Source organism: Littorina saxatilis, linkage group LG13, assembly GCF_037325665.1.
Source record: "Littorina saxatilis isolate snail1 linkage group LG13, US_GU_Lsax_2.0, whole genome shotgun sequence".
Taxonomy (NCBI): domain Eukaryota; kingdom Metazoa; phylum Mollusca; class Gastropoda; order Littorinimorpha; family Littorinidae; genus Littorina; species Littorina saxatilis.
The window spans coordinates 7,698,632-7,720,444 of NC_090257.1; the positions used below are offsets into that span (position 1 = coordinate 7,698,632).

The window sequence follows — 21,813 nt, forward strand, 5'->3', positions numbered from 1 at the left end:
CAAAATAACATTGAAATTTAAGTTGGTTTTAACAAAACTGTTATTCAAAAACCATGACATGGAGCAATGGAAAATATGCAACTAGGACACAAACTCATGATCAAGCAAAAGCTTATTTTACGCGACCAAGACAATACAACATTTCATTAAACTTCATGATGGTGAACATGACAATAATAAACCAGAAGAACAAATTGTGGGGGTGAGGGATAGGGAACTAAATCAATGCAGAGGAATCTGCAGAGAAAAAAAGGGAAAAAAACATACAGGCACCCAAAAGGAATGACAAGAGCGAAACGAAAGCGCGAGGGAACCAAAACAGCAAATCTTGGACATGCAGAATGAATATTCAAGTAGATATACATTGTTATGGAGCAGGCAATTTTTCATTTAAGTTGTTGGGGGGGGGGGGGGCTGTGTTCCGGAAGCCCCTTCCCCTTTTACCCGGCTAATGTACCTTTTTCCCCAAGGAGAGACCCACAATACCCCGTTCAAATGCTAAAAATAACCAATCATATCAATGAAATGATAAATAATCTCGACCAATACAGTCACTCATGTATCTGTTCAGTTATTTGTTTATACGTGTTCAATTATTCGTATCTTGAAACATTGATTTGTTTGTTTGTTTGTTTGTTTGTTTGTTTGTTTGTTTGTGTGTTTGTTTGTTTGTGGATTAGTTGAGTCATCTATGTATTTATTTAGTTATCTATTTATCTATGTATTTATTTATTAATCTATTTATCAATGTATGCATTTATCCATTTATGTATTTATCCATTTATGTATTTATGTATCAATCTACTTTTGTATTTTACCGCAACACGGTGGCCTAGTGGTAAGGCGTCCGCCCAGTGAGCGGGAGGTCGTGGGTTCGAACCCCGGCCGGGTCATACCTAAGACTTTAAAATTGGCAATCTAGTGGCTGCTCCGGCTGGCGTCTGGCATTATGGGGTTAGTGCTAGGACTGGTTGGTCCGGTGTCAGAATAATGTGAATGGGTGAGACATGAAGCATGTGCTGCGACTTCTGTCTTGTGTGTGGCGTACGTTAAATGTCAAAGCAGCACCGCCCTGATATGGCCCTTCGTGGTCGGCTGGGCGTTAAGCAAACAAACAAACAAACAAACTTATGTATTTATCTATTTATCTACTTATCTATTTACGTATTAATCTATTACTTTGTTTATTCTTTTCTTTTGAATGAATTTCCTAATTATTCATTAATCTATATATTTCAAAACAAAAATCAAAGAAAATATGTAACAATGCATTTTTTTCAGGAACAAATGGTTGGAACGCAGGATTCCGTTAGCATTTCAATGTGTAGCTCGTAACAAAGCAACGCACAAGGTTTGGTGACTGATTTTTCAGTTTGTGTGTGCTGACTTTAGTGTTGACAAATAGCCTATCCAGAATTACCCACGTTAGAACAAGAAGAACAACTATGACGATACAAACAAGAGTCATAGAAAGAGAAGCAGCAGCATCAACAGAATTTAAGCTCACTTCATACTGAACGATTCCTAACCAAACACAAACAAACTTTTACCAACAAAAATCAAACGCAATTGACTCACTTGAAAGTGCGACAGTCCAGCAGGCAGGCCCAGCGGTTTCAGAGCCAGGGAATCGCCGGTTCCTGATCCTGCAGAGTTGCTGGACGAAGCTGCAGCAGCAGCAGCAGCGGCGGCAGCAGCAGCGGCGGCGGCGGCAGCAGCTGTTGCCGGATGATGGTAGATGGCAGGGTACTGGAAGAGAGGGGAAGGCAAGCCGAGACCAGCCGAGACTGCTGGGTTTGGGAACGGCAATCCTGAAACATGAATAAAACACATATAATTAATCTAATCATATGACGCTGGAGTTAGAATACTGTACGCGAGCGTGTTGCTTCGGAATCTTTCGAATACCTATTTCGGTAAAACCTTCGCCAACAAAATTTTGACAGATGTGGCATAGTGTGGCCAATTCTGTTCAAGTAGATTAAAGTTAACAAGGGCAAATTGGAACAGAGCAACAGAAAGGACTGAACAAAACAAAGGGGAGAGGAGGTGGCGGGAAAGACAAGTCAAATCAAATGACTACACGGATGAAGTAGACATACATTTGGGTCTTGAAAAACATCAAAAACTAAACATTTGGTTTAAACAAGAGTGTATTAATGAAATACAGGGTGGCATGTATATACGATATAAACATTTGGTTTAAACAAGAGTGTATTAATGAAATACAGGGTGGCATGTATATACGATATAAACATTTGGTTTAAACAAGAGTGTATTAATGAAATACAGGGTGGCATGTATATACGATATAAACATTTGTGGCCACACAACAAGCTAAGCTTATATTAAGTGTGGTTATAAATATGTACATCTAGATAGGAATTGTTATTTCACGTTATGTCAAGGTCATAGAATCACTTATACCCTTATGAGAACGCAAGACAGACAAGATAAAAATTGTACACACACACAAGAAAAAGAGGAAAGAAATGCAGCAAAAGAATTAGAGGATGTGACAGAGGACGGGAAGGACTGCTATATCGGGGAGATCCCGGGGGAGGAGGGTGGATGGGTCAGAGAGATGATGAGAGACTTTCACAGACTTGCTAGATCAATGCTTCTGCAGCAGCAAAAATTTCATTTACATTGTCGTACAAACTAATTAAGCTGAGGTTAGTCATGTGAATACACAGAAAAACCTTTAATAAAAAGATTCACTCAAAACTTGACCATCAGTAAAAACGTAAAACAGCATGACCTGCCAATAATAAAATACTGGATCATTGACATGGTGACCACAGGGTAATTAAAATCTATCACTTAACCTTATAAAGCTATGTACCTTTTCGAATATTTCAATGTTTTCAGTAAAACGTAGGTTTGGCAGACCATAAACATTGTACATTTTGATGATCATTCGGTAATGTGTGTATAGTTAGTCTTCGGACGTCATCGTAATTACTACAAAATAATGAATACTGTTCAACATTTTCATTTCGATATCCGCACTGACAAGTCGGGTTATCACTTAAGTGGCGTTTCACCATAAATTATCATCATTTAAATCGCTCATTTCTAATCTTAGTCTGCGGTGTATAATTCCGTCTTTTCTCTTGCCATAATAATATTAAGGAGGAACTTTACAATCTGAACGACATAAAAACTGTTTAAACTGGCTAATTGATTTTGTTAATTTGATATTATCTGGTGGAGAATTCCATGTTCGGGTAGTGCTGGGAACAAATGACTTATTCTACAATTCAGTTCTGTGTGGTGGTACGACCCGTTCAAGTGGGTTTCGTCTATGATAGGGGTTCACAGTCGAGACAATAGGAGGCACTAAATCAGCCACGTTCTGAGAACATTTCCCATGTACCATTTTATGATACAAAATTAATGTATGTTTTTCCAGTCTTAGTTTTAAACTACTGAAGCCTGACATGATTCGTTATATAATTTTTGGTGGCTTATTCCTTTAACTGCTCCGACAATTACCCTTAAGGCCTCGAGGTGGAGCTGTTCCAAAATGTTAGATAAAACTTCTGTACAAACTAAACATTTTACGCAAAAGGCAATAGAAGTAAATGAATGTAAACAACAACAACAATGAAATTAACAACAACAACAACAACAACAACAACAACTACAACAACAACAACAACAACAACAACAACAACAACAACAACAACAACGACAACAGCAACAAACAACCAAACAAAAAGTTACATAAAAAAGACTATTTACCTGCGGCAAAAGCTGGAGGTCTCATACCAGCCATGGCTGCACTGAGCGAAACAGGAATAGCGGGTCTGACGTCACCCCTACCGTCACCAACTCTGACGCCAGCCCTGGAACTGACGTCAGCGCGCGGTCTTGACGTATCGTCGGGAGTACTACGCAGCGCAGAGGGTCTGTTGACGAACGTTCTCTCCACTTCTGACGGAAATCGGTTGAGGCCGCGATCAGGAATGCTGGGAGTGCTGAAATGTAAAGGAAAAAAATGATGATCGGGGAACAAAATAAGGGTAACATTTTTTTTAAAAGTGACGGGAAAAATCAAGTATTTACCTGTTTATACAGGAAAAGGATTAATCTTTACTTTTTTCTTTTGTTATTTTACTTTTTCCCTCTATTTATACCTTCACTGAAATAGCGTATTTTGCATCGAGATTTGTCTACCTTAAAGGTCCTTGTCTACATTTTTATACCGAAATCGCCATTTTACCATTAAAATGCAGAGTCTATTATCTACAAATATCAACAATACACCCCCTTTCGATCAGGAAAGACGAAGCCAGTGTAGCCGTTTGAAAATTCATTGTAGTATTCCAGCGTAGTACTCATAGTAGGATATATATCCTTATTTGGAAAATGTCAAGCGCAAAACTCCTCTCAAGTCCCGTGCATTTCGTGCGTTTAAAAAAAAGCGTGGACAGCGCTCCAGTGTCAAACTAATGCTGCACTTGTTTGGGCGTGGCTATAAGCATAGTGACATGAATTTGATTAGTCAGTATTTTTAGGCAAAGCACATGTTCTCAGCAAACAGAAAACGAAATATTGGAAGCGTGAGTCACGCTACCCCAAAATAAAATCTTTTTTTACATATATTTTTTTTTCTATAACTTTTTTCCCCATGGTTCATTCATCATCTGACATAACTTTTTTGCGAAATCTAACCATAAGATTATTGAAAAAAAGCAAAAATGTAGACGAGAACCTTTAAAATAAAAATAAAAATAAAAATAAAATAAAACACACATAAATCCTGGACATTACAAAATGCGAATTTCTTACTTAAATAAATTCCACGATCTAACCGACCTCCGAAGCCTTTCGGGGATTTTGTTGTACATACGTATTAAAATAGCCAAACTGTAAGCGTATTTGGTTCTTAGCCGTTCGGCTGTGCTCACAATATTGTACCACTGGTTTTGATCAATTCGATTTAATTAAGTTGTAACTAATTTCTAAATAATAATAATAAATGAGCATTTATATAGCGCAACATCATAACTTTACAAGTATGCTCTTTGCGCTTGACACATTTAAAATTAAAACACAGTTGTACAAGCATTTACATCTACATGGCTGTGTGGGTTTATTTGTCTCTGACTATAGACGAAAGATACGTTTTGTGCATACACATTTAATTACATGTGAATGCAGTGGTTACATAAGCATAGCTTTAAATACAATTCTTTAGAGATTTTTTGCGCTTATGTATTTTCAGCACTGGTTAGTAGTCCACAAGTAAAGAATGAGTAACATAATCATAACAACAACAACAAAATTAACGAAACTTGTTGCATCTCTCTCTCTCTCTCTCTCTCTCTCTCTCTCTCTCTCTCTCTCTCTCTCTCTCTCTCTCTCTCTCTCTCTCTCTCTCTCTCTCTCTCTCTCTCTCTCTCTCTCTCTCTCTTTTCCTTTCACCGCTCCACCTCTTAATCTCCACATGTTCATCACATCTCTCTCCTCTCTCTTCCTCTCTCTATTTCCATCTCTCTCCCCTCTCTCTCTCTCTCTCTCTCTCTCTCCTTCTCTCTCTCTCCCTCCTTTTCTCTCTCTTTCTCTCTCCCTCTCTCTCTCTTTCTCTCTTTCTCTCTCCCTCCTTCTCTCTCTCTCTCTATTTCCATCTCTCCCCCCTTCTCTCTCTCTCTCTCTCTCTCTCTCTCTCTCTCTCTCTCTCTCTCTCTCCCTCTCTCGAGTCTCTCTCTCTCTCTCTCTCTCTCTCTCTCTCTCTCTCTCTCTCTCTCTCTCTTTTCCTTTCACCGCTCCACCTCTTAATCTCCACATTTTCATCACATCTCTTTCCTCTCTCTCCCTCTCTCTATTTCCATCTCTCTCCCCTCTCTCTCTCTCTCTCTCTCCTTCCTTCTCTCTCTCTCCCCCCCCCCCCCCTCCCTCGTTCTTCCCCCATCTCTCCAACCCCTTTTTCTCTCTCTTTCACAGGGTCTCCCTCAATGTTTGTGTACACTATCACTTCAGCTTAACCAGAGCGGAAAAAGGGACACTTCATTATAAAGCCATTCTACCCCTCGCTGGAGAAATTGTAAACGCAGGGCACAATACGCTTCGTTTGTGAGGGTTCGCGTGCCACTTTGACGCCTATCCAGCCGTCTCTGGGACAACCATCTCACGCCATTGAAGAGATCGGCAAAGATCAAGTCTCAGATGAATGGATGTCGTCCCATCTCTGGGTGCTTGAGGGGGGACGGTTCAACTGCTATTAGGAAGTAGGAGACTTCGCGACTTTTGTGAGCGAGGTAAATGAATCCAATCTTATTACTACAGTACAATGACTCACGTATAGCTGCCGAGATTATACGTATCGTAGTACACAACTCATGTCCGTCGTATGTTTAATTTTGCCTGTGAGCACTAATTTTGTATTATTCCTGTCGAGGATGTTTGGTATAGAGGACCTGCGAACCGAAGAGGGTACGGTTCATGGAGAGCCGGAGAATTTGCGCGATCGCGAACTTTTCGAGGTTAAGCATATTGGTTAAGTTTTCCACCATGAACCCATTTAATGTCGAGGGCTTTAAACAGAGATGACCTGCTTTATTATTATTATTATTATGGGGAGCTTATATAGCGCGAACCACAACTGTGCTCTCCGCGCTTTACATATTAATTTCTGCCGTTTGAAATGGAATTTTTTTACAGACAGACAGACAAACAGACATTTTTTACACACAATATATAACGCATTCACATCGACCAGCAAACTTCAAGCCTATTAGGCGAACATTCACCTTTCACGGCCTATTATTCCAAGTCAAACGGGTATTTGGTGGACATTTTTATCTATGCCTATACAATTTTGCCAGGAAAGACCCTTTTGTCAATCGTGGGATCTTTAACGTGCACACCCCAATGTAGTGTACACGAAGGGACCTCGGTTTTTCGTCTCATCCGAAAGACTAGCACTTGAACCCCACCACCTAGGATAGGAAAGGGGGGAGAAAATTGCGGCCTGACCCAGGGTCGAACACGCAACCTCTCGCTTCCGAGCGCAAGTGCGTTACCACTCGGCCACCCAGTCTTTACCCTGCTAGCCCTGGTAAGAGAACTTGTGAATTTACACGAGTGCCTTGAGTAACTTGTTACTTGATGACCACCGGTGTGGTTTGTGTTTTACCCATGAAAACCGTGTCCTTCAGCGGAACTCAAACTCTGGTATGTGACCAAGTGGAGGGATGGTCTTATCCATTGTCAAAGCCTGGTCAGATCTGAGATGGAGATTCGAAATGTTTTCGTGAACAGAGATGTGCCTTCAAAGCAATCCTTGTGACGTTGCCATTCCCCCTTCTTGAAAAACTTTCGACGGCTTTGCTGAAATAATTATCTGGAAAGTGTTAGGCAAATGTGCAAAAAGTGTATGCGTTTTGCGGGCTGCCTATTCCAAACGACATCATTGCGAATATATTCCTTTGTAGGCTGACATCATGTCTACAATTTGGGAGGTAATTTAGGAATCGTTTATTTAGTACAATTTTATTCGGAATATTGAGAGAAAAAAATCAGTGCAGTGTATGCTAACAGTTTGAAAGGAGAAAGCGACAGACAACAATTGCAAGCATGGTTTCAGTATAAGAAGGCTTCATGTAATGTTCATTAGTTGTTTTGTTAACACGGGACATTTTGTGTAGGTTTAAATAGCACTAAAGGTGTGTGTGTGTGTGTTGACGTGCTCAAAGCATTATATATATATATATTTTTTTATATTTTTTTTATGGTCTTAACAGTTAAACATGTATTACGTTATCATTAAGATTCATGCTTTGTTAGCACTAAGCAGTTGTTTTAATCAGTCTGGTTTTCTCTTGTTTTTATCTTATGAACATTTTAAATGTTAGACTAACTTATTGTCTTGTACAGAATAACAACTGTGTGAATGGTGCTATACTGAATGAAAGAGTGTGACATGAAGTTCTTGTACATCATTGTAAAGAGTGTGAATGACGTTTTAGTTTAGATGTCAAGCGCTTAGAGCAAGCCTTTTTAACGAAAGTTTTTGATTTAGCGCTATATAAATGTTCTTCTTCTTATTATTATTATTATTATTATTATTATTATTATATTACAACGATTGTAGAAATAACAGAAGAACTAAAGGAAGAAAGAAACAAAGAAAGCAAGCAAGAAACAAAGAAAAAACAAAGAAAAGAAAACAAAGAGAGAAGGAAAGATAGAAACAAAAAAAGAAAGAGAAAGAAACAAAGAAACAAAGAAGAAAAGTGGAATGAATTCTGCTTGTTTTTTGCCCTAACAACCTTGACTGTGTTACGAAAGAAAGACAGGAAGTTGAGTAAGTTAGAAACAAAGAAGCAACTTACTGTTGGTGAGGAATTCAGAAAATAATCACATGCACCTGTCAAACAATTACGCGGTATTGTGTAATCGTGTTGCAGCAGAATGACTTTCAGTCAACAACCCCCTTCCCGCAATGCACTTTTCAATGAATAATTAATCACTTCCCCCAAAACAGACAACCATGAGGGCGTGAAAAGGAGAGAAAAAAGACCGTTCATTGCCTGAGCGATTGAGGTACGCCAATTCGACCCGCGGTGTCATCTTTTTTAAGCGGGTGGTGGTCCTTTCTTGTGACTGACAGGCGCAATTTCTTGCTTCGCTTGTCCACGGTTTGTCCCAAAGCCGCCCGCTCCGCCTTCTGGCGGAGAACAGAGCAGGGACCGATAATCCTCGCGGCTCGACTTCAGCTTGAAAGGACGGTGTTGGGTTTCGGCGAAACGGGAGCCGGCAGATGAATTTTGCAAAATTCCTTAATGAGATTACGGGTCGGCTATAATTGTTAGCTGTATTTCACGGCCGTACACCGCGCAAAAGACGAATAAAAGCCTGATCAAGCGCTCAGGCGGAAGGGCATAAGAGAAGACGATAAGGGGGAGCTAGAGGTATAGAGGGTTTGGGTGGGAACAGTTTGGAATGGGTAGAATTGATTGCAGCCTTGATCTATGTCGTTGGCACGTTCTTCATGATGGCTTTTTTATTTTTTATTTTTTTATTTTTTTAAATCAATGAAGAACGGGCATGTAAATTTGATTCAATTCCTCCTCGTTGTTTGGCTCAAGAGTCAGTGTATCTATCGATTTAAACCAAACGTGATTAGATTTTAATATCGTGACACATGTACACATGTTATTTGTATATGTACTCAAGCACACTGCCTATACAAGCGGATCCTTCACAGTTTAACATTCAAGAAATAAACAGGATGGCGGAAATATTCATCCACATTAATTTGAAAGGGATACTTCAGAGCTAGAAGGTGAAGACCGGGAGATAAAGGACAAGTAGAAATATAGAAAGCGCCTGTCTTTGAAAAAGTTAAATATGATCGTTGGCACTAATACTGCACAGAAGGTAAAATGATAATACGCCTTGTAATATTACAAACAAATGAGACAATGTTACTGCCAAGTTGATAAAGTTGAAAAAATTAACGAAAATCAAATCAAAATAGAATAATAAATGCATCAAATAACAAAGACAAAACAAGATAACAAAGGAATACAAAATATATATAATTAAATAAACAAATAAATATATTAATAAATACATAAATAAATAAATAAGCAAATAAATACATAAAAAAATACGTAAATAAAGCAAGACAGAAGATGTGAATGAATAATTAAATAAATCAATACATTAATAATAAAAGGGAATACATGAATGAATGGAGGAATGAATAAATGAAGGAATATATAGATAGAATGTAAAGAAAGAAAGAAAGAAAGCAAGAAAGAAAGATAGAAAGAAGTAAACATGGAACAAGAGAGTGAGAGCGAGAGAGAGAAATGGAGATAGGGAGGAGAGAGAAAGAGGTGGAGGTGGGGGGGCGGTGAAGAGGTTTATTATACAATTGCTTATTATTGGGATTTGAGCTCTTACAATAAAGGTGACGTCTTTACACTGAGAACATGGTCTTTTTCAATGACCCAAAGTGCCGGTGTTCGTGCTCATGCATTTTCTGTTTTCTGTACCAGTTAGAAGAAAACACTATATTTATCTGCGTATTCATTTGCGATGCCACTTTGTTTTCTTTTGGATAGAGATTAAAATCGTCCTTTTTGAGTATTTCCTCCGACGAAGAATTATAAAAATAACTCAAAGAACTTCAAGACATAATTAAAATACAAGGCTAATGCAATAGCTTTGTGGCTGCCGTTGCTATTGACTACCCGCGAAGAAAACAAAAGAGAAGAAGAAAACAAACACACCGATAAGCATCAAGGAATTCATAACATATTGAGGCTCTCTACAGATGAACTTTTTTTCAACTGATTAAATCTACAGTTGTTGTTTTTTAAACGTTGTTTATACACAGTTTTGAATAAAAGGCAGCGGGAGTTGTGTCCCTTCCAAAATGACGCCATTGTGAATTTAGCATGCTATTAACCACACACAAACAAGCAAGACTTTAACCTGATACAGAGCAACAAGCAGAACAGCAACAAGAAAGGACACTGTCACAATTTTTTTGCATTCAGACTTGTAAGATGAGATCGACAAATTACGCACGTGGCTACAGCGCGAGCGTTGGTCACGTGGCGCTAGCGCATGCGCTGTCCAAGGTACACGTGTGTTTATTTGTCAACGAAAGAGGTGGCATACGCCCGCGCACGCGTAGACAAGGACTATGGCCGAAGGAAAAAAAAGGTGATATGTGACACAGAATATAATGAATTCTTGACAAGATTGGGTTTGAAAAGGCACCAAGATTGAAATTGAGTGGACAAAGATTGTTGGAGGAAAGAAAACAATCGCCCATAAGTGCTTGCACGAGTTTGGACTAAGTGGACTCGACAAACAAAAATAATTTGAAAACCGTTTGTTTCATGACTGACATGAAATTATCACACTGGCCTATTTAAACACACGCAAGTACTCATCAGAGATTAAACGATATGTCTGTTCTAGCTTTTCTCTCTTATTAGCCTATCCCTTCGCAGAAATCAAGAATAATGGGATAACGTCTTTTTTGTTTTTTTTGTTTCAAACCTTTTTGTTTAGGTCGTTCGCATTAATTTGTGTTGTGTTATTCAACTCGGGTGTTCGGTTGTTCTCCTGTATTTGTTGATATTGAATTCTTTAAACTGGTTTGGTTGTGTTTGTTTTATTTTTTCTATTTTTACAAAGTATTGTTTAATTAATGGAGTAAAATAATTATTTATTTTTTTTAATAACCACAGATTTTATCTTTTTGATTGTGTTTTTCCGCTACCCTCTTTTTTTTGGTTTAGAGTTTTATCTCCCACTTATTCCTCATTGGATGACGACCTAAAACTAAATTGATGGCCTGAGAAATGTCCTCGTTTGTTTGCTGGATTATTGGGTTTCCATGTTCCACCCCCGTGTCACCACTGTGGCACGTTAAAGACCTTGGTCATTCTGCCATAAGTGCAGGTGGAATACACCTAAACACGCAGACACCTGGGTAGCGCGACTCCGTTGCTGCTAGCTTCCCACTGGGAGGAAGCGACTCAAAATTGTCCAGCGATGGGACAATAAAGTAATGAAAATGAAAGAAAAAATAACTGAAAGTAGTGTATATAACAAATTCCCTGTTTCTGGTTCTTGGTGAATGTAATATGTGACCCTCCACCACGGAATGAGTCGCATGTCATCTTTGCATGATTTTCATATTTTTACATTTTCCAAATGAGTGTTTTATGCTCTATCCAGTGGTAAAAACCGTTTTAGAAAAGAGCGAAAACTTTTTGAGTTATAAGCCTATGACTGAGGTGACCCTCACACTTTTACCACAGTCCCCCCGGACTTCTATTAAGCCTAGCGCAGAACCGCGCGAGGTGACATCCGACTCATTTTGTGGTGGAGGGTCACATATTTTTAGCGTACATTGTTAAATTATTTCTTGATTAGTTTATTTTACTTTTGTTGATAAGCTGTTTACTTGGCTTCTTCTTCTTTTTTTCCCCTCTTTTTTTGACGTTCTTTTTTTATTCAATTAATAAAACACAAGATAACAAACATGGTAACTGTAGTTTCTGTTTGCACACATACTCTCTCATTTACATGTGGTTCAGAAAAAACTTTTACATTATACAAAAGGACAAAAAATAGTCATACGTGAAAAAAATATACGTGTCTTCTTCTATAATCCTGTGCAGAGAAACACAACTAGAAATATTCTACAAACTTTGGCTACATTCGTTATTTAATCTTAATTACTCACATGGACAAGTTATTTGGCCAAGTTATCACCAAAAGTACACACACAATGGAACCTATCACGATATCTATAAAATGATGCAACACTTGCATGACTTTTTTTGTTTTGTTTACCAAGATGTTAAAACGCATTTGCATATATGTGACCCTCCACCACGAAATGAGTCGCATGTCACCTCGCGCGGTTCTGCGCTAGGCTTGAGTGTCTGGTAACAGTGTGAGGGTCACCTTAGTCACAGGCTTATAACTCAAACAGTTTTCGTTCTTTTCTAAAACGGTTTTCACCACTGGATAGAGCATAAAAAACTCGTTAAGAAAATGTAAAAATAAGAAAATCATGCAATGGTGACATGCGACTCATTTCGTGGTGGAGGGTCATATATAACCACTGCCATGCATCAGCCTTTTCCTCTTACCACATGTTTGCAATTATTAATAATGTCATGTTCTGTTTTCCTTTTCAACTGAAATATTGTCAAGGCTTAAATGAGTAAGGTACTTAAGAACTAAATCAGAAATTAATGAAGCACTCAACATTTTTTTTTCTCTCAATACAACAGAAACAAATCCCAAAACAACCACACAAGAAACAGAAATTATCGATTGGTTTTTTCATGAAAAAGGCCGTGTGTTTGTTTCACTTCCCACTAACCGCAGCTCGAAGATCGAGCAATTTCCTGAAACTCTACCTTTGAGATGCACGCCACGCTCAAATTTCAAATTTACGCCAACGACGGCATGACCCCCGTAAATGATTAAAGTCAAGGATCACGATGTTTGACCCTGTTCAGCCTAACAAGGAGTTCATAGTTCATAAAATACGCCTGCTCTTATTTTTTTGCACTGCTTCATTAATGCTGCTTAACAGAGTGTAATTATAAACAGGACACGGACAAATGCTGCGTATGCAGGGAGAACAGCATGTGCGAGCGTTAACTGAATGGAACAAAGGTGCAAAACGCAGCGTCAAAACAAAAATAGTGTTTGAGAAAATTCAGCGTGCAGTAAGGAGGTAACAATGAAGAACACTTCCTGTTTTTATGCTCTTCAAGCCCACATACAAATTTAATTTGAAACTTGAAATGTGTATTTTTCAGGAAGGATAGCAGAAAGTAGGGGACAAGAGAGAGAGAGAGAGAGAGAGAGAGAGACAGAGAGAGAGACAGAGAGAGAGACAGAGAGAGAGAATTGAATTGAATTGACCTGTATTTGAGAGAGAGACAGAGAGAGACAGAGAGAGACAGAGAGAGACAGAGAGAGAGAGAGAGAGACAGACAGACAGACAGACAGAGAGAAACAGAGAGAGAGAGAGAGAGACACACACAGAGAGACAGACAGAGACAGAGACAGAGAGACACACAGAGAGAGGAAAGAGACAGATACAAAGACAGAGAAACTAGAGAGAGAGAGAGAGAGAGAGAGAGAGAGAGACAGAGACAGAGAGAGAGAGAGAGAGAGAGAGAGAGAGAGCTAGAAAGGTAGAGGGAGACATAGAGAAAGACACAGGGAGACATAGATTGAGAGAGAGAGAGAGAGAGAGAGAGAGAGAGAGACAGACAGACAGACAGACAGACAGACAGACAGACAGACAGACATTCAGGCAGGCAGACAGACGTACAGACGGACAGAGAGGACACACAGAAGCAGAGTACAAAGATACAGACATACAAGTATAAGGGCGAAAAATAAACAGTAGCAGACAGAGACAGAAGACAGCAAGAGACACAGAGGGGAAAATGGAAACGGATACAACTAGAGATCATTATAAAACCTGCGGGTATTGCTAGAAAAGCTCTCCTCACATTAAGAAGGAACCCCATCATATTCATTTTACCCCGCTAACAGACACATAAAGAGCAGAAACGTAAACGTCAAGTCGTTTTTAAGCATCTTCTTGTTCATCCCCCTTCTCCCAATGTATGCATCGTTTCAATGCCTCCCCGGCATGCAGTGTTAGTAGTTATAGGAGTTGTGTTTTTACTTCTCTTTCTCTCCTCCTCTTAGTATATTATGGAAAATGTTGCTTGTTGTACTAAATCAGTGAAAGGCCACGCTTTGTGTTAATAAAGTGCGACCTGTCCAGAATATCTCCGTAACTGTTGATTTATCAACAACAACATTTATAACAGCAGCAGCAGAAGGAACAGCAGCAACAACAACAACAACAACGATAATATTTGTGGAAATCAAACATAGGGAAATAAATGTAACAAGCAATTAACACAAAAAGAGGGGTGGATGGTCGTTGGAAAGAATGAATTTGACGTGCATCAGTTTATTTGTGCACGAGTATGTCAGTGCATGAGCACCAATGTGTGCGTGTGTGTGTGTGTGTGTGTGTGTGTGTGTGTGTGTGTGTGTGTGTGTGTGTGTGTGTGTGTGTGTGTGTGTATGTATGTGCGCGCATGTGTGTGTGTGTGTGTGTGCGTGTGCGTGCGTGCGTGCGTATGTGTGTGTGTATGTGTGTGTGTGTATGTGTGTCAGTGTATGTGTGTGTGTGTGTGTGGGGGGGGGGGGGTGGTGCGCGATGAATGTGTGCGCGCGCCCGCGCGGACGTTGGACATATGCATAATTCTTATGAGGGAATGATTCTGCAAGATTTGTAATGAAAGTAAAGAGAACGGTGTTGCTCATAAAATATCCAGTACACCTTTAAGACTCTGATGACGTCGAAGGAGAGGAAATAAAGGCGGAGAGAGAGAGAGAGAGAGAGAGAGAGAGAGAGAGAGAGAGAGAGAGAGAGAGAGAGAGAGAGAGAGAGAGACAAGACAAGACAAGACAAGACAAGACAAAATCTTTATTATCGAGGGTAATAGATAAGCAAGAATATTGCTTTTTTACATCCAGCCCTCGCCCTAATATAAGGTCAACAAGAACAGAAAACAATATAATCAAAGAACTATCACATCAAACTTAATACATTATAACTGTATATACAGATACAAATTTAAAAAATAAATTGTCATGCTGCATTTTAAGTACAATTTCCAATGATAAAAAGTGTCAATTTTTAACATAACTTAATTTAGATCTGCATATTATTATAATTCTGTTTAACATGCACATACATTTTAAATGAATTGATGAACCATTCAGCACATGTTTAGTTGCATTATGTGCAATTATTATTATTGAGAGAGAGAGAGAGAGAGAGAGAGAGAGAGAGAGAGAGAGAGAGAGAGAGAGAGAGAGAGAGAGAGAGAGAGAGAGGGGGGGGGGGGGGCAAGAAAAAATTACAGGTTTTATATCAAGCCGTTTCCTCCCCATTAGAATTCCCCATCATAAACATCATTGTGTCATAATTTCCAATAAAATCCAATGGAGAACCTCACCCAATGGGTTTACAGGCTGGCTCCCTAAACCTTCGTGTTTTTCGATGGCATGTCTACTGTCAATATCCCGCTGTTTTATACCACCTGTTGAATATTCATGCAGTGTTTATCCCACTCTGACGCCGAACCTGGTGTGAGGTGAACAAATGATGGCTTGTCGATGTCTGTCTCAGGTAGAGAAGAGGTAGAGAAGAGAGAGAGAGAGAGAGAGAGAGAGAGAGAGAGAGAGAGAGAGAGAGATGGATGGATGGATGGATGGTTTAATTTCATAACCATTGTTTTGGTTTTTACAATGATTTAAACAAAAAGTGAGAGAGAGAGAGAGAGAGAGAGAGAGAGAGAGAGAGAGAGAGAGAGAGAGAGAGAGAGAGAGAGAGAGAGAGAGAGAGAGAGAGAGAGGAGAGCGAGACACACACACACACACAAAGATAAGTAGAAGTATAGCGGGGTTTTCTTTTCTATTTCGTTGGTTTGTGATTACCCAAAGCATAGTCATTAGGGTTTGTGTTAATTGTTACTGAGTTACTCGGAGAGTTAAATGACTTTGTATTATCATAATATAAATATCCCACGGAGAGTTAGACGGTCTAGTAGTATTTGTCTCTGAGTATTACTAGAACGGTCAGATGACTTTGTGATATTTCCTTCTGAGTATTAAATGGATAACCGTGTGTTATATTACGACAGTATTACCCAGGTAGTCAGATGGCTCAGTGTTTGTTGCCTCTGAGTATACCCGGATAGTTAGGTGGCTTAGTCTCATTTGTTTACTAATAATGCATGGGTAGTTACGTAGCTCAGTGTATTTACACCCCCGGTATAGGGGTGTGTATAGGATTCGGTCGATGTGTTTGTTTGTGTGTTTGTGTGTTTGTGTTCGCATATAGATCTCAAGCATGAAAGGACCGATCGTCACCAAACTTGGTGAACAGGTTCTATACATTCCTGAGACGGTCCTTACAAAAATTGGGACCAGTCAAACACACGGTTAGGGAGTTATTGGTGGATTAAGATTCTACAAGGACTTATATAGGGACATATTAATGGTCAAAGGGAAATAACCTTCTCAGTTGGTGGCAGTGAGAATGGTAAGGACGGGGGTGTTTTTCCTACCTCGGAGGAATTTCTTGTTGTTTATGAGTGTTACATTGACAGTGATATGACTGGGTCCTATGTTCTGGTACTAGAATCATCATATTAAATGAATACTGTGATGGTTTTAATTTCTTCTGAGACAGAGTATAACATTTTAGTTGTGTTTAGTCAGCTAAGTGTAATTTGTTTAAGAATATTACAGGGATTCTTAGATTGCTTTGTGACATTTGTTTCTGAGTATACTATTGACAGTTCGGTGACTTAAGTATGCTTCTTTTTATAAGAACGACGTGGTTATTTAGATGACTTATTCTCGTTTGTGTTTTATTTTCATTTTTTAAAACAGTTCGATACAATTCTGTTACTGTTGTTATAAGTATAACACGGATGGCTAGACGGCTTAGTTTCCTTTGTTTCTGGGTGTTAAATTAACCGTTAGATGATTTGGTGTTTTTTACGTTTAAGTATTCCATGGAGAGTTAGTCAGCTTCCTGTTATTTGTCTATGAGAATAAGATGAATTATCAGGTGGCTCATTGTTTACCATCACATGAATAGTTTGATTGCTTAATGTCCATATCACTGTTTACTCGCGTTATTACCCTCGTTGAATAAAGTAATGTCATTGTCATCGTCATTGTCGTCGTCATTATCATTGTCATCGTCATCGTCATCCTCATCGTCATTGCCATTGTCTTGTTGAGTATCACAAGGATAAGAGCATGGCTTCAAATATGGCTTGGTGTTGCTTTCATAAACAGTGAGATATTTTTTGTTGTTATTTGTTTGCTGATATAACATTATACAGTACGTACACAGTGGAATTTCTCAGTGTTATTTGTCTCTGAGTAAACCGTGTATATAGCTCGATGTGTTAGTGTTATTTGTTTGTGAGGAAAACATGATACTTAAATAGCTTGGTGGCATTTACCTATGGCTATTTCAGAATTAGTTTGATGACTTAGTGTCATTTTAGAGTATGACATGAATCAGTGGATGGCTTAGTGTTATCTGTTTTTGAGTATTGCATGAACAATGTAATTTGTTTCCGAGTATCATTTGGACATTGAGGCGACTTAGTGTTATTTGTTCATGAATAATACATGAATCTTTAGATAGTTGTTGTAAGCCTAATGTGTTTTTCTGAGCCTAAGACGAACAGTGTCATAGATGAATGCTATTTTCGTATTAACTATTACATAGATATGTGTATTTATTTGACGTACTAACGTTGTAACAAAGAAAAAACATAACACTGATTGTTTTTTTTCTGTTTTGTTTATAACATTACTTTTGCATTTATCTACTTATTAATATATGTACATAATAATAATAATAATAATAATAATAATAATAATAATAATAATAATAATAATGGTGATTTCTATAGCGCTTTCGAACACACAAAGCGCTTTACAAAAGCAATAACAACATCATTACCAGAATGACGCCATTGACGGAATAGAACACAATCATAAACACTTTACAACAAATCCAAAAACAAAACATAAATGTTACAAAAATCCAGAGGCTCTTACAGGAACGAACTCTCAGTATACACAACAATTATAATGCACACACACACACACACACACACACACACACACACACACACACACACACACACACACACACACACATGCCCACACACACGCACACGCATACACACACACACACACACACACACACACACACACACACACACACACACACACACACACACACACACACAGTAAACATTGTTCATCCGAAAGTGCACATTCACAGGGTCGCGACAACTACATCATCAACATTGAGAGGTGAGTCTTGAGATTTGCTTTGAAAGAAGGCAGAGATGGACTGAGACGTAGAGACAAAGGGAGTTTGTTCCAGATATGATCAGCTGCGACTGAAAGACAGCGGCCACCATGATCGTCCCTCTGATACTTAGGAGCTTTGACAAATTTATTTTGGGAGGCAGAGCGGAAACATGTGTTTTTTCTTTGCTATATTTTTTTTCTCATTAATTGATTATCTATTGATGTATTATTTATTTGTTTTATTTATCTATCTGTTTATTTATTTATGTATTTACAAAAAACAATTAACAAGTGGCTCTATCCCATCTTCCCTCTTTTCCCCGTCGCGATATAACCTTCGTGGTTGAAAACGACGTTAAACACCAAATAAATAAAGAAATTTATTTATTTATTTATTTATTTATTTATTTATTTATTTATCAATTTATTTATGTATTCATTTATTCATTTATTTATGTATTATTTATTATTTATTATTTATTTATTTATGCATTTATTTATTTGTTTGTTTGTTTGTTTGTTTGTTTGTTTCTTTCTTTCGTTCTTTAATTGTTCATTTATTAGTTACTTGTTAATTTATTCGTTCATTTACATTTATTTTTGCTTTAGTTATTTTGTCTGTATGTGTTTTACGGTTGCAGGTATTGCGTATGGTGGTATGATTTTAAGAAGGATCGAAACTCTTCCTTCAAAGACTCATATACTGTATGCTTTAAATATTCACAACATAAGAAATATTTCATTCGGCAGAAGGATTCAGTGTCGGACGAAAGAATCAGTTTCTTCATATTAAATGAATTAATAGGAAATGCACATGCCATGGAACCAAAACAACGAAAGGAAGAACGACGGAGGGAAAGAGAAAAAGAATAGAATAAGAAAGAAAAGAAAAGAATGAAAGAAAGAAAGAAAGATAGAAGGAAAGAAGGGAAGAAAGAAAGAAAGAAAGAAATAAACAAACAAACAAACAAACAAACAACGAAAGAAACACAGAAACAAAGAAAGAAAAATAGAAATGAAGATATGAAGACAGACAGACAGACAGGCAAATACAGACAGGAAAAGAAGCCAACGAAGAAAGAGTAGAAACAGATAAAAACAGATAAGGAAACATTGCAGAATTAATAATTTAACGGAGGGATAAAATGTTAAAAAAAAATGTTTTGCAAGAGTTAACAAGAAATACCAACAGCAACTTGTTAAATAAACCATATACAAAAAAAGGAACTGCCATCTCCTATCCTTCCCCTATCACCACCTAATCCAAAATTAAAAGACAATAAAGAAATCTGTCAACCAAACATCCATCAATATTAATCGATTATCTATCAGGCAAAAATAAAACTCAGTAAATAAGTAAATATATACATATATATATCAAAGTAAATATATAAATAAATAAGTGTATAAGTAAATACATAAATACACATATATGTAAACACATACATTATTAGATAAATACATAAATGAATACATAAATAAATACACAAATAAATTAATCAATCAAACAATAAATAAATTACTACCTAAATGAATAAAATAAATAAATAGAAAAATAACAAAATAACTAATAGATAAATCATCTGACGATAAAAAGGCCATTTTAAGCGTCTTACTACAATTATTGATGAAAAAAGCGGCACACTAAATAGTTAGTTAGTTAGTTAGTTAGTTAGTTAGTTAGTTAGTTAGTTAGTTAGTTAGTTAGTTAGTTAGTTAGTTAGTTAGTTAGTTACTTACTTACTTACTTACTTACTTACTTACTTACTTACTTACTTACTTACTTAGTTACTTAGTTATCAGACTTGAGTTGTGTGTTAGCCTTGTAAATGTTTTTCACAAACATTTTTTGGTTCATTATATTTATTTAATTGAATATCTAGACATAGTGCCGACAAATAAAACATGTGACGCAGTTTCTGAGGTTTGAGTGAAGTTGTGCTTTCGGTAAAAGTTCTCAATCATATTGTTTTTGTGAAATAACAAAACCCCACTTTGATTTAACTCTGTTAAGACAAACAGACAGACAGACAGACAGACAGACAGACAGACAGACAGACAAACAGATGGAGATAATAAAATAGATAGATGGATAGATGGATAGATGATAGATAGATAGATAGATAGATAGATAGATAGATAGATAGATAGATAGATAGATAGATAGATAGATAGATAGATAGATAGATAGATAGATAGATAGATAGATAGATAGATAGATAGATAGATAGATAGATAGATAGATAGATAGATAGATAGATAGATAGATAGATAGATAGATAGATAGATAGATAGATAGATAGATAGATAGATAGATAGATAGATAGATAGATAGATAGATATTCTGTTTTCATAGTTTATTTGTAAAAAAAAGAATGTTCAGTTTAATAAAAAATATTTAAGCAGAACGTTGGGATGACGTTGAATTTCAATCTATTGCTTTTTAAACATTGATTTTAACGTTGATCCATTTAGTGTTGCTTGGTTATACCAATTTAATTCGTGCTGGATAACAACTATGCTTTTAGACTACAATTCTAAAACAAAAAAAGTTTTCAAAATTGGCAATTGCCTTTAAATAATCCCATTTAATCATTCCTTACACCTTTCTTCAGAGACACCAATTTAATATTTTAGGAATAAGAGTTAAATTAGCATTTTCTGCTCTTCTGCACACTTAAGCCCTTTAAAAGGTCAACACGACCTGGGAGTTCTTGTGATTTGTTTGAAAATAAAAATGATTAATTCCTAATTTGTATTAGACATTTATTTTGAAGCAACGTCTACCTCTCTTAGCAGTTAACAGATTATACTTACATAATTATATACATTTCCACCAGTTGCACTGAACAAGTCGTTCTTCCCAGTTGTTGTGCCAATCAAAAAGATAATCCTCCCCGCCTTGTCTTCAGTGTCTTTTTGGGATTAACATTATTATTTTTCATTTCTTTTTGAAGTATTAAAAACTCACCTTAGATGGAGTGTGGGAAACATGGTCAGTGATCACACCAGATGTGCAGATATAGCCAGGATATCTCTGTCAGAGCAGCAAACAAGTCTAGAAATCTTGGCGAAATGTCTCTTGTCTGTGTGACCCAATTTAGAAGAAAAGTCTTGATTTCCAAAATCTGCAGGGATGGAAATCAGCCTGCGAAAAACAAGGATCCTCTGAAGACCGTCATCTAATCATGTCCCAACAGTGTCTTCAAGCATTCTTGTCCCGACAAAGATGACATCAAGTTGAAGCAGAGAAAACGATCTCGTTGTCGATGCTAGTATAGTCTTAGCCAAAATGTGGCATGTCACATTCAGTTTGGCAAAGATTTAGTGCAGTGTTTCGGTGCAACCTACCAAAGCTCTCATTAA

At 37.4% G+C, this 21,813-nt stretch overlaps 1 protein-coding gene and 1 long non-coding RNA gene across 2 annotated transcripts in view; one reads left to right on the forward strand and one right to left on the reverse strand.

The window, feature by feature from the left end:
• LOC138983528 (uncharacterized) overlaps window positions 1–21,813 on the forward strand; it is an 86,283-nt gene that overhangs the window by 41,996 nt on the left and 22,474 nt on the right. The gene's annotated exons all lie outside the window — the stretch shown is intronic.
• LOC138946389 (uncharacterized) overlaps window positions 1–21,813 on the reverse strand; it is a 29,584-nt gene that overhangs the window by 7,478 nt on the left and 293 nt on the right. The window contains exons 1-3 of the mRNA XM_070317969.1: window positions 21,419–21,813; window positions 3,748–3,983; window positions 1,579–1,811 (exon numbers count right to left, since the gene is read on the reverse strand). The exon at window positions 21,419–21,813 is cut by the window's right edge and continues 293 nt beyond it. Of these exons, the coding sequence (XP_070174070.1) occupies window positions 1,579–1,811; window positions 3,748–3,983; window positions 21,419–21,441 (492 nt within the window). The 5' untranslated portion in view covers window positions 21,442–21,813. The remainder of the gene's footprint in view (window positions 1–1,578; window positions 1,812–3,747; window positions 3,984–21,418) is intronic.